Genomic DNA, 12,785 nt, shown 5'->3' with positions numbered 1-12,785 from the left:
CAGGGTTACAGGGATAGATAGGGGGATGGGTCTGGTGGGTCTTTAGAGGGTCGGTGTGGATTCAATGGGCCGAATGGCCTGTTTCCACACCATCAGGATTCTATGATGGCGTGTCTCAAACTACAAAATGCAAACAAGCAGCTGTGGGAGGCAGACCAACCCCCTCCTTCAGTAAAAGGGGGTGGGTAGCGGTTGAAAAGGAGATCAGGCCTTTCAGAAGGAAAGTCTAATCGAGGCCTAATGACTCACTCCTCTCGCTCTTCAAATGGAAGTGGGCGGATTCCCCTGTGGCACCCTGATCAACAGGTCTCCCTCGGGCAACGTCACTGACGACAGGTAAGTGAGTCTCACCGCTGGCTATCGCGCGATGACAGAGGCTGTGTGGTTACTGGGGGTGTATGACACTGAAAAGGATTGCTCCTGAAACCCTTAGGGCAGTCCCCTACCCGCCTGCCTGCAAATGCACCTCTGACACTCCTTTCAGGTGACCAGGATAAATTTGTGTCCCCCACCCCACCCCCACATGCGCTAACTGGGCACTGCAGAGGGTGATGGAACTAAACGCGACTGGCACTAAAGCAAATCAAACATTTTTCATCACAGGCGTCGAGACCCTTCATGACTTGGAGCTGGTGGGACCTGAACCCAGGGTCTTCTGACCCAGAGAGATGGACAGTACCAGTGCGCCAGGTCAGCCCAACTGCACGGTGTGGGTAAGGTCTATGCAGCTCAGGGGGGCCTTGCGATCCAGGAGAGTCACGTTCTCTCTCGATCTACAGCAGCCTGAGGAACAACACAGACACCGACATACACAGAGACATACACAGACAGACAGAGAGCAAGAGGCGCACACTCACGGGGGACGGGGCGGCGGGGCGCGCGCACACTCAGGCGGGGGAGGTGCGCGCGCGCGCACGCACGCACAGAGGCGCGCGCACACGCACACACACACACAGAGGCGCGCGCACACACACACACACACACACAGAGGCGCGCGCGCACACACACACAGAGGCGCGCGCACACACACACACACAGAGGCGCGCGCACACACACACACAGAGGCACGCGCGCACACACACACAGAGGCACGCGCGCACACACACACAGAGGCGCGCGCGCGCGCACACACACAGGCGCGCGCGCACACACACAGAGGCGCGCGCACACACACACACAGAGGCGCGCGCACACACACACAGAGGCGCGCGCACACACACACAGAGGCGCGCGCACACACACACAGAGGCGCGCGCACACACACAGAGGCGCGCGCACACACACACAGAGGCGCGCGCACACACACACAGAGGCGCGCGCACACACACACAGAGGCGCGCGCACACACACACAGAGGCGCGCGCACACACACACAGAGGCGCGCGCACACACACACAGAGGCGCGCGCACACTCTCACACTCACAGAGGGCGAGAGGCGCACAGAGAGAGAGAGAGAGAGAGAGAGAGGTGCACGCGTGCGCGCACACACACACATACACACACAGGGAAACACACACAGACAGAGACACACACGCACAGAGACACACCTCCCCCACACAGACACAGAGGCACACAGACATGCATGCATGCACACACACAGGCATCTACACACACACATACAGAGCCAGCAGTGATGATTGTGTTTGTGTGGACGCACACAGGACAGCAAAAAAAAAGACAGGGTTGGAGGTGCGAGGAGGGGGAAAGGAAACAGGAAACTGGGTTTGAGGAGGATTGGGGGAAAATGGGGAGAATTGGAGGCTGGGGAAGGGGGACGGTGTAGTGATGGGCTGGGGCAACCCTACCTTCTCAGCCTGGGCTTCCAGTGACTTGAGATTGTTTGTCACATTTTTAAGTTCCTCTTCCAGCTCTGCGCACTTGCTGTTGGCACAGGGGGGTCAGTGAGAATGAGGAATGGGGGAGGAGGAGGAGGAGGAGGAGAAGAGGAGGAAGGGAACGAGCGACACAGACAGCAGAGAGTTAAAGCCAGTTGGTGGGCAGAAATTGCAGAGGGCGGGGTGGTGGTAGGGGGTGGGGGAGAAGAGAAAGAGAGAAGCAATCAATAAAGAACGCACAGTAAACACACATACACGCACACATAAACAAAAAAGGGAAAAGACAGAACAGAGAGAGAAAACCAACAGCAGCGTCTACCTGCTAAGGGAAACCCGGCCAATCCAACCTCCTAATTGGTGCGTAGGTTCTCGATGTTAACAAGGGTGGGATCATGAGTCACACTGTTATTGACACTGTTACACTGTTATTAACACAGGTTAATTATAGTCAGTGTCGAGCAGACCAGACGTCTCGCCCATGTCCCCACGGTGTGTCAGACAGTTAGCAGAACCTCTGCTAAGAACATGTGCAAGGGTTATAGTGTCGGGTCCTTCCCCACATTCAACTAGACGTTGGTTGGAGCCCTCAGGTCCACTCTGCAATAGCTGAGGTGGAACACCGAAATAGGGAACTGGTAAACATCAATGAAAGACTAACCGAGAGAAGTGACCTTTGCTTTACAAGATGCTGGTATTAGACAATAGGTGCAGGAATAGGCCATTCTGCCCTTCGAACCAGCACCATTCATTACGATCATGGCTGATCATCTACAATCAGTATCCTGTTCCTGCCTTATCCCCATAACCCTTGATTCCACTATCTTTAAGAGCTCTATCCAACTCTTTCTTGAAAGTATCCAGAGACTCGGCCTCTACTGCCCTCTGGGACAGAGCATTCCACACACCCACCACTCTCTGGGTGAAGACATTTCTCCTCAACTCTGTTCTAAATGGCCTACCCCTTATTTTTAACTGTGTCCTCTGGTTCGGGACTCACCCATCAGCTTCCTGCCTCCAGAGGGTCCAATCCTTGAATACTCTTATACGTCTCAATCAGATCCCCTCTCATCCATCTAGACTCAAGTCTATACAATCCCAGTCGCTCCAATCTTTCAACACATGATAGCCCCGCCATACTGGGAACTGACCTCGTGAACCTACGCTGCACTCCCTCAATACCCAGAGTGCCCTTCCTCAAATTTGGAGAGCAAAACTGCACCCAATAGTCCAGGTGCAGTCTCACCACGGCCTTGTACAGCTGCAGAAGGACCTCTTTGCTCTTATACTCAATTCCTCTTGTCGTGAAGGCCAGCATGCCATTCGCTTTCTTGTGCGCACTTGAAATAACTGCCACCTCCAAAGGCAATTCGCAGAGTGAATGCTGACCCAGTACCACACTCAGATGAAGGTGAGTTAGAGTATGCTGTGTAACTCAGGGATACAGGCACAAAGACCTTCCTCGACTGTTAGAAATCACTTCCTGGCTTCAGGAACCAGGGATAGAATTCCATACTGGTCCACGTGGAGCAGCAACTGCCCGAGGCAGCTCAAGCAATGGGGGAAGTCAAGCCAGCAAACCAGGGAGGGGTGGGGGGGGGGTGGGGGGAGGGAAAAGAGAGAGAGAGAGAGAGAGAGAGAGAGAGAGAGAGAGAGAGAGAGAGAGGAGAGAGAGAGAGAGAGAGAGAGAGAGAAAAAAGAGAGGGGGGGAAGAGAGAGAGAAAGAAAGAGAGGGGGGGGAGGGGAGAAAGAGAGGGGGGGGAGAAGAGAGAGAGAGAGAGAGCGCGCACGAGGGAGTGAGAGGTGGGGGAGAGAGGTGAGAGGATGCAGAGTCTACAGGTAGGTATGTGGCAGGGGAAGGGGTTGAGAGAGAGAGAAGGGAGCGGAAGGGAGGAGAGAGCAAGAAAGAAAGCAAGCAGTCAAGAATAAAACAGCACAGGAGGCTGCTTGGTCCTTCTAGTCCATGCAAGCTCTCTGGTCAGTCACATTGCCTCACTGCCTCCCAAACCATGACCCCAGCGAGTTCATTTCATTCAAACTTCCCCGAACTATTTATTTTGAAAAATCTCGCAGCATCTCTGCTTGCGGCCTGCTCGAAGGCAGCAACTTTCAGGTCACTGCCACTCAGTTCATTTACCACAAAACGACTTCCTCACGTCCCTCCACCTTTCGCAAAACCTCTATCCCCTCGTCCTTGGATCACCGGGGGGGGGGTCTCTTTATCGTCACCCTGTCTACCTCTTCATATGTAAAAAAAAATCCCTCAACCTCCCTCAGTACAGGGGGAGCATCCAGAGGCCTTCACCAACCTAAAGCCCCTCATTCCCCGAAACCCTTCTGGCAACATCCTCTTCTAACCCCCCTCGCGCCCTACCTCAAGCCGAGGGCGAGCAGGGGAGAGCTGGACAGGGACGAGGAGGGAGCAGGATTGGAGGCGGGGAGATTGGAAGGCGTGCAGGCAGTGAAAACAAGGCTGCGACCAGGCTCGCCCCTCAGGGCGGAAACACACGCCGACGCTCATGGTCAGAAAGGACACGGTGAGGGAGGGTCGGAGGTAAATTGAGCAGGATCAGTGACATCAGGCACGCACTGTCGACACGGACAGGTCTGGATGAGCCACCCCCCACACACCCAACATTCAAGAGGTTACATGGGACTTGGTGTTTGAAAACAACTTTAATAGCCCATGGAACCAGTATACGGGTAAACTTCAATATTCTAGAGTTGCAAAACAGTGAGCGAGCCTAACCAGTAGCGTGCAAGTGCTAGTCCAGGTTACAATACAAAATGGACACTTGTTGCTATTTCATTCCCTATCTCACCTTGAGAAGGGGTCGAGAGCAAATGGAGGAGACACAACTCATTTCAAACAAAACGCAAATGAAGATAAAAGCAGACGAGTTCAGTACCTTTTCTTGTAACGCAGTTAAGGATTTTAAGCTCTGATCTCGGACTCTAAGCTCCTCCTCCAGTTTCCGCATAGTACTGTTAGTGTTCCGCAAGTCACATGCAAGGTTGGGGGGGTGGGGGGGTGGTTGGAGAGTTTAAATGGGATGATGGTTCACTCACATGCAGAAGAATAGAGAAACAAACGCGACAATCGTTGTTGTGACGGGCCGGAGCTCAGAATTGACGGATCGAGCACAAACGCGACAGAATGCGACGCCACTTTCCACCAACTGCCCTCTCCTCCCCCTTCGCCTGACGAAGGGGCCGCGCTCCGAGAGCTTGCGATTTCAAATAAACCCGTTGGTGAGCTTTCTGCGTGACGTCTGGCCTCGCCCACCCCAATCCGACACAGGCATCTCCACCACCACGCGTGGGTTGGGACAGAGAGTACCCGTCCACGGGCGCTAGGCAAAGGCTTGGCTCGGCCGCGATGCCCCCCCCCCCCCCCCCCCACCATGGGCTTGTCACCTTGATAGGTGGCAAGGTTGGGCAGCTGTTTGGCAAATGCACAGGACCAGGGCGGGGGGGGGGGGGGGGGCACATTCTAGAGACCCACGCTTGCCCCTAACTGAGGGAATCTCTTCCAGACTGCACTGCCTTTCCAAGGGACACCCAAATAGGGGTTCGGGGTTAGGGCAGAGGAGAGCGTGGGAGGATTGAAAGAGAGAAAGGGAAGCAAAGACGAGAATGAGGAATAGAAGGAAGGAAAAAGAGAGAGAGAGAGAGGGAGCGTGAAGGACGGAATTGTGCAGGGTGGACTAAGCAGTTTACATTTGATGTTGCTGCTTCTGTGACCCAGAGATAGCTGGAAGCCCGTGGGCTAATAATTCTCGTGGAGTGGTAAACTGGGATAGAAGGGGGAGGAATTAGAGAACGTCGGGATGTCACGTGAGGAAAGGAATACTGATACTAATTCATCATCGCTGACATTCGACTGGAATCTACCAGAGAATTGACCCCCTTCACTGTATCGGCTGCAATGCAGTTGGTGTCCGTATAGTTGGACGTAATTAACCCCGTAACGTCTGGGAGCTGGGAACTTCCCCCTTCTGCCCAGCCCACGACAGCAACCGCACACTGCCAAGAGGATTCTGCTGGTATAAAGCAGGTTTCAAACAGATGCCCAGGTCTCTCTTTGCTCAATTCGTCTGTGGGACGTGGGCCTCAGTGAGACTTATTGGCCATCCTGAAGTGAGCTCCAGAAGTAGATGGGGAGCCACCTTCCTGAATCACTCTAGTCTGCCCAATTGTAGTGACACTCCACAGGGGGAGAAAAAAAAAAGAACAGAGTTCCAAAACTTGGAGCTATCGACAGCAGAGGAAGTGGTCGATAGCTTTCCAAATCAGAGGAGATGCGGCTCGGAAGGGAACGTGCAACATCTTCCAGTCAGTGACCTCCATTGGAAAGGGAGGTGGACGGGGAGACAGGAAGGAAAGCTTCTCATGGTGCAGCGTTTCCTGCTTGGCTTCTGTTTCTGTTTCTGTTTACTTCGGTCAAGCAACCCATTGAGGTTCAGGTGAGCGAGAACCTGTTGCTGGTGTGCAAGCTGTTGGCCAGCTAGGACTGCGGCCATGGGCTAGTTTTTGAGAGGATCTGATTGAAACATACAATATTCCAACAGGCTGGGATGCAGGGAGGGATGCTTCCTCTGGTTCAGGTGAGTGGAGCGCCATTGGCCAAAGTCTCAGGATGTTGGGTAGACCATTCAGGACAAGAAAGCATTTCTTGACTCAGTGGTCAAACCGTGGAACACTCTCCCACCGTAGAGTCCAAGCTACTGAATATATTCAGGAAAGGCAGCAAGAGAGTAGACTTTAGAGGCATGAGGAGAAAGTGGGATTTATGGGATTGAGGCACAGGATCAGCCACCATCTTGAAGGGCAGGGCAGCCACGAGGGGCAGAGTGGGCCTATTCCTGTCCTAGTTTTTACAGCCCAATAGTAGCCAGCACCTTCACGTGGAGATGGGCATCAATCATGATGCCTCATTGAGAATCAGGATGTGAGTGTGTGTGTGTGTGTAAGAACTGGGGTATTTATCTGGTAAGATAACCCAAACATTTGACCAATAGTCAGACTCCAGCAAACACAGAAACTGGGCTAACCCACCCAGCCCGCACATTCCTGTGCACTACAGGATGTGCAGGCTGGGTGGGTTAGCCATGGGGAAATTGTCCCGTAGTGCCCAGGGATGTGCGGGCTGGGTGGGTTTACTATGGTAAAGTGCCCCGTAGTGCCCGGGGATGTGCGGGCTGGGTGGGTTAGCCAGGGGGAAATGCCCCATAGTGCCTGGGAACGTCCGGCTGGGTGGGTCAGCCATGGGGAATGCTGGGTAACAGTGAATAGGATAGGGGATTGGGTCTGGATGGAACACTCTTGGGGAGGGGTGGTGTGGATTGCCTGCATCCATACTTCAGACATGCCAACGGGCTGTGGATCAAACCGACACCTTCCCCGTATTCACCTGACTCTATCGCAAACCACTGGTCAGGAAACCAAGGGGATCTCGGAGGCTAGAGGACCCACCTCCCCGATTTCAGCCACATCCCTTACCAGCAAACAGAATACTCACCACTCAGTCACCTCAGCGCGTTCCTCTGTGCGCTCAAGGTCGCTCTCAATGATCACCAGCTTACGGGCAACCTACAGGGGAAGAAAGGGCACAGGTTGGAAGCTATCCGTCCTCACCGGTGAAGCTAGAGTCAGTACTTTTTTTAAAAAAACGCAGCACGTTTCACTGACGTAGAGCAGGTTGCAGCTGCAAGTGGTGGTTGGGGGGGGGGGGGGGGGGGGGGGGGGGGGGGGGGGGGGGTAGGGGTTTCAGAGCTGTGGCACTGAAGAACAGCAATACGAGATGGGAGGGTTAGCCATGGGGAAATTGTCCCATAGTGCCCAGGGATGTGCGGGCTGGGGTGGGTTAGCCATGGGGTGGGGACATTGTCCCGTAGTGCGCAGGGATGTGCGGGCTGGGTGGGTTAGCCATGGGGACATTGTCCCGGGATGGGGGGGGAAGCAGGGTTTGAAAGATACGCGAGACAGGCTACGACAACACGCACCAGCGTCCCAGGAAGAGATGGCATCGTGCCCGCTGGATGCTGCAGATATCAAACATCAAGAACGCCCGAGCGGTTTCCAAACCTTTCCTGACCCGTACCTTCCCTTCGCTGCTTCAATGGGCTCAAGGTGCATTTACGTACACCAGCTCTGCTGTCCTCGTGGGATGACCCTCAGGTCAGCAGACCTCCCCAACAAGCAGGATCCCCATTGACCCCTGCACTCCCACACAACCTCCATCCCCCCACCCCAACACCTCTTCATGGAATGAAGCCCCCGTCAGCAGGATTGCATGGCAACCGCGTTAAAGACACCCCTCCCCAGCTCACCTCTTCATACTTGCGGTCTGCCTCCTCTGCAATGTGCTTGGCTTCTTTCAGCTGGATCTCTTGCAGCTCCATCTTCTCCTCATCCTTCAGGGCCCTATTCTCAATCACCTTCATTCCTCTGAGGACGGGGAAGAGAGAAGTCTCCGGTCAGTTCGACCCCCAGCGTGGGTAGGAATTCGTTCGATCGTCAACCCTCCCCCCCCCAGACTCCACACGGCGAGGTCGGTCGTGGAAGTCATGCTGCACAGAAACAGACCCTCTGGCCCAACCAGTCCGTAATCCCAAACTAAACTAGTCCCACCTGCCTACTCCTGGCCCATATCCCTCCAAACCTTTCCTGTTCATGTACTTACCCAAATGCCTTTTAAACGTTGTCACTGTATCCACATCCACCACTTCCTCAAAGTTCATTCCACACGCAAACCATCCTGTGTTAGAAAATTTGCGTCCCCCCCCACCACCGGTGTCTTTTAAAAAAAAGACTATCTCTTCTTATCTTAAAGAATGTACCCCTAGTCTCTTAATCCCCGATCCTGGGGAACAGACACCTACCATTAACCCTATCTATCCCGCTCATGATTTTACAAACCACCGTAAGGTCATCCCTCAACCTCCTACGCTCCAGTGAAACATGACTTGATAACTCAAACCTTCTAAACCTAGCAATTTCCTGGTAAATCTCTTCTGAGCCCTTTCCAGCTTAATAATATACTTCCTGGGTGACCAGAACTGGAAATAGTACTCCAGAAGAGGTCTCACCAATGTCCTGTATAACCTCAAGAAGAAATCCCTAACCAAATGATTGAGCAGTGCAGGCAAGTGTGCTAAACACAGTCTTCGTTACCCTTGTCTATAAAGAATTATGGACCTGAACCCCTAAGTCCCACTATTCTACATCACTACCCAAGGCCCCGACCATTAATTGTGTAAGGCCTACCTGTTTGTTGTAGAAAAATGCAGCACCTTGCATCATCCTAACAGCTGTCAACTGAGCACAATGTTCAATAACACGTAAAACTGCAAAACACTGTGAACAGCAGGTTTCAAAGTGATCTGCTGACACTGCTGGTAGGAAGTTATTAAGTTTAGTTTTGTTTTCAGGGGAGGAACGCTTTATGAGATCAGATTCTGTGGCTGAATGCCACTTATGATTTAACTGCCATTCAGTGGCAGATGGAGTTTAGTTTAGATAAACTTGAGGTGCTAAGGCAAATCAAGGCAGGATTTATACACTTAATGGGAAGGTTCTGGGGAATGTTGCTGAACAAAGAGACTTTGGAGTGCAGGTTTGTAGTTTCTTGAAGGTGGAGTCACAGGTGGATACGATAGTGAAGCCTTTGGTATGCTTGTCTTTATTGGTCAGAGCATTGAGTATAGGTGGTCATGTTGCGTCTGTACAGTACATTGGTTAGGCCACTTTTTAAATACTAGATTACTTACTTACAGAATGGAAACAGGCCCTTCGGCCCAACAAGTCCACACCGACCCGCCGAAGCACAACCCACCCAGACCCATTCCCCTACGTTTACCCCTTCACCTAACACTACGGGCAATTTAGCACGGCCAATTCACCTAACCTGCACACTTTTGGAGTGTGGGAGGAAACCCACGCAGACACGGGGAGAATGTGCAAACTCCACACAGTCAATCGCCTAAGGCGGGAATTGAACCCGGATCTCTGGCACTGTGAGGCAGCAGTGCTAACCACAGTACCACTGTGCCGCCCAATTGCGTTTAATTCTGATCTCTCTGGCATAGTAAGGCTGTTGTGAAACTTGAAAAGGGCGCAGAAAAGATTTACAAGGATGTTACCACATTAGAGGGTTTGAGCTGCAGGGAGAAGCTGAATAGTCTGGGGTTGTTTTTCTGCAGCGTCAGAGCCATGTGTCCAGGCAGAAGTATTTCCCTCCTCTTCCTCCAACAGGCACCTCTTTAGGGAAGGAAATTCTGGCGTCCTTACACTGGTGTGCCCATGTGACACACCACGGCCACAAATGGCCTTGGATAACCACTTAATTCAAGGGGTACTGGGGGTCATCCAGCGGAAGAGAAACAAGGGGGAAAAAAAATGTCAATGAGACTCGGTGACATATTCTGCACGGCGCGGTGGCTCAGTGGTTAGCACTGCTGCCTCATGTGTGGGAGTTAGGGGAATTGGCCATGCTAAATTGTATGGAGTGTTCCGGGATGTGTAGGTGAGGTGCATTAGTCAGGGGAAATGTACAACAACACGGTAGGGGAATGGGTCTGGGGGGGTTACTCTTCAGAGGGTCGGTGTGGACTTGTTGGGCCGAAGGGCCTGCTTCCACACTTGTAGGTATTGCGTATTCTGACGGTCCAATGCTGACACCAGAGGACAAATCACCCCGGATGGAAGACCCATGGAAGATCGCTCACTGGCTTGAGACGAGGGAGGGAACATTGGGAGCTGCACCGGCCATAGGGTGAAACACAGTCTGTCGCTGCAGGAGAAAGTGAGGGCTGTCTGTCACTGCAGCCAGGGCCACTGTGAAGGGCAAACGAAGGTGCGACAGCTCTAGTGGGAGTTACCCGGCTCGCGGACTGCTCGCGTCAGGGAGTGCAAAAACACTGCCACGTCAATTAATCGGGACAAGGCTTCCCTTGTGAACTCTGCTGTCAGTGTGGTACAAACAGATAGCAGCGTTCTGAACATGGCTCGAATAAATTAGTGACACAAAGGCTCAACAGAAATATCTACTGTCCTTAAAAACATTGTGCTTATGTATCGGGGTTCCCAGCATCGTTTCCACCCCCGCCTCCCACTGATACCGGACAACTATGTGCAAACCATGGACGTGTACAACTCGAGAGATTTATTATTTACAAAAGGAGCAGGAGATGGTGTGTTTATCTAACTTAACCACCCCCCTCTATTTGCTTTGACCATTCCTGGTGGTAGTAAGTCCCTCATCCCTCCCTTCGCAGTCCCCTCCCCAACCCCACCCCCCCAAGTCAGAAGGTTGACCCCCCACCCCACCCTTCTCCTTCAGCCTCACCTTTCACTCTCATCTGCAGCCTTCTCGGCCTCTTCCAGTTTCTGCAGGGCTGTTGCGAGTCGCTCCTGGGCACGGTCCAACTCTTCCTCAACCAGCTGGATGCGCCTGTTCAAGGAGGCCACCTCCGCCTCAGCCTAGGTACAAGAAAGACAGTGAGAGAAGGGGAGAGAAGGGGAGAGAAGGGGAGAGAAGGGGAGAGAAGGGGAGAGAAGGGGAGAGAAGGGGAGAGAAGGGGAGAGAAGGGGAGAGAAGGGGAGAGAAGGGGAGAGAAGGGGAGAGAAGGGGAGAGAAGGGGAGAGAAGGGGAGAGAAGGGGAGAGAAGGGGAGAGAAGGGGAGAGAAGGGGAGAGAAGGGGAGAGAAGGGGAGAGAAGGGGAGAGAAGGGGAGAGAAGGGGAGAGAAGGGGAGAGAAGGGGAGAGAAGGGGAGAGAAGGGGAGAGAAGGGGAGAGAAGGAGAGGAAGAAAGAAAGTAGTGAGAGAACAAAAAGAAAAAAGCCATGTCAGTGACTGGGGCTTGGAGGAGGTTGTAAACACGATGGGTCTCGCTGAGGGTTAAAGGTTCCAGGAGACCAAGAGGAAGGAGGTTAGTTCGCCAGTTGGTCTGTGCGATCCCCAGAACCCAGAGTCTGATAAAAAGGTGTCAAGGACTTGCTCTGCTCCCATCTTTACGTGTGCACACTCAGACGGGGCACACTGATATCAAATCATTATGAACGGTGGGAGTGGCACAGTGGTTAACACTGCTGCCTCACAGCGCCAGGGACCTGTGTTCAATTCCACCCTCAGGTGATTGTGCGCCCAAGTCTGTTTTTTAAATCTTTCTCCACTCACCTTAAAGATATGCTCCCTAGTTTTGAAATTCCCCACCTTAAGGAAAAGTCCGTTGCTATTCATCTTATCTATACCCATGATGTTATAAAGCTCCATAAAATGTCACCATGGCCGTCCTAACCTCTTACACTCCTAGCCTTTCTTCGTAATGCAAACCCTCGAGTTCTGGCAACCTCCTGGTAAACCTTTTCTGAACTCTCTCCAGTTTAACATCATCCTTCCTGTGACAGGCCGACCAGAATTGGACACAATATTCCAAACGTTGCCTCACCAATGTCCTGTGCAACCACAGCATGACATCCCAAGCGTTATAAATGCCTTAACTACCCTATGTACCTATGACATGGAGGGTCAGAGCAGGGAGGAACAGCAGGAAAAGACTCAGAATTGAACCACGGGGATTTTCAGGAGCAGTCAATGATATTTTTATGGTTGCTATTAATGAGACTAATTTTGTACTCCAGACTTATTCATGGAGTTTTAAAAAAATAAATATTCTTATTAAAAATTTTTTAAATCTTTTACAAAACAACTATACGTAAAAAAATACAAAAAGACCAAGATAGTACAACAATGTCATATCACAATACTATTAATAATAAACTACGTTCTATTCCACTCGAACAAGCGCATTTACTTAAACTAAACTACAACCAAATTAAATAAAAATTAAGCTGAATTCAAATTAGTTTAAATTAAATTATATCATGTTACTTTATTCTATTTCACTCACCACACCTCCAGTGAGGCCCTCCCCCTCTGGGAGCACCAGA

General features: G+C 52.1%; 1 protein-coding gene across 2 annotated transcripts in view; it reads right to left on the bottom strand.

The window, feature by feature from the left end:
- Positions 1–1,514: 1,514 nt before the first annotated feature.
- The window catches only part of LOC140454022 (tropomyosin alpha-4 chain-like), a 38,338-nt gene continuing 27,067 nt past the window's right edge, over positions 1,515–12,785 (bottom strand). The window contains exons 2-5 of one of the 2 annotated variants that reach the window (XM_072548962.1): positions 11,183–11,316; positions 8,166–8,283; positions 7,355–7,425; positions 1,515–1,882 (exon numbers count right to left, since the gene is read on the bottom strand). In XM_072548962.1, the coding sequence (XP_072405063.1) occupies positions 1,606–1,882; positions 7,355–7,425; positions 8,166–8,283; positions 11,183–11,316 (600 nt within the window). In that variant the 3' untranslated portion in view covers positions 1,515–1,605. The remainder of the gene's footprint in view (positions 1,883–7,354; positions 7,426–8,165; positions 8,284–11,182; positions 11,317–12,785) is intronic. The other variant, XM_072548961.1, reaches the window with a different exon arrangement.

Source organism: Chiloscyllium punctatum, chromosome 28, assembly GCF_047496795.1.
Source record: "Chiloscyllium punctatum isolate Juve2018m chromosome 28, sChiPun1.3, whole genome shotgun sequence".
Taxonomy (NCBI): domain Eukaryota; kingdom Metazoa; phylum Chordata; class Chondrichthyes; order Orectolobiformes; family Hemiscylliidae; genus Chiloscyllium; species Chiloscyllium punctatum.
The sequence above is the reverse complement of the archived record's forward strand: the minus strand, read 5'-3'. Positions and strand labels throughout refer to the sequence as shown.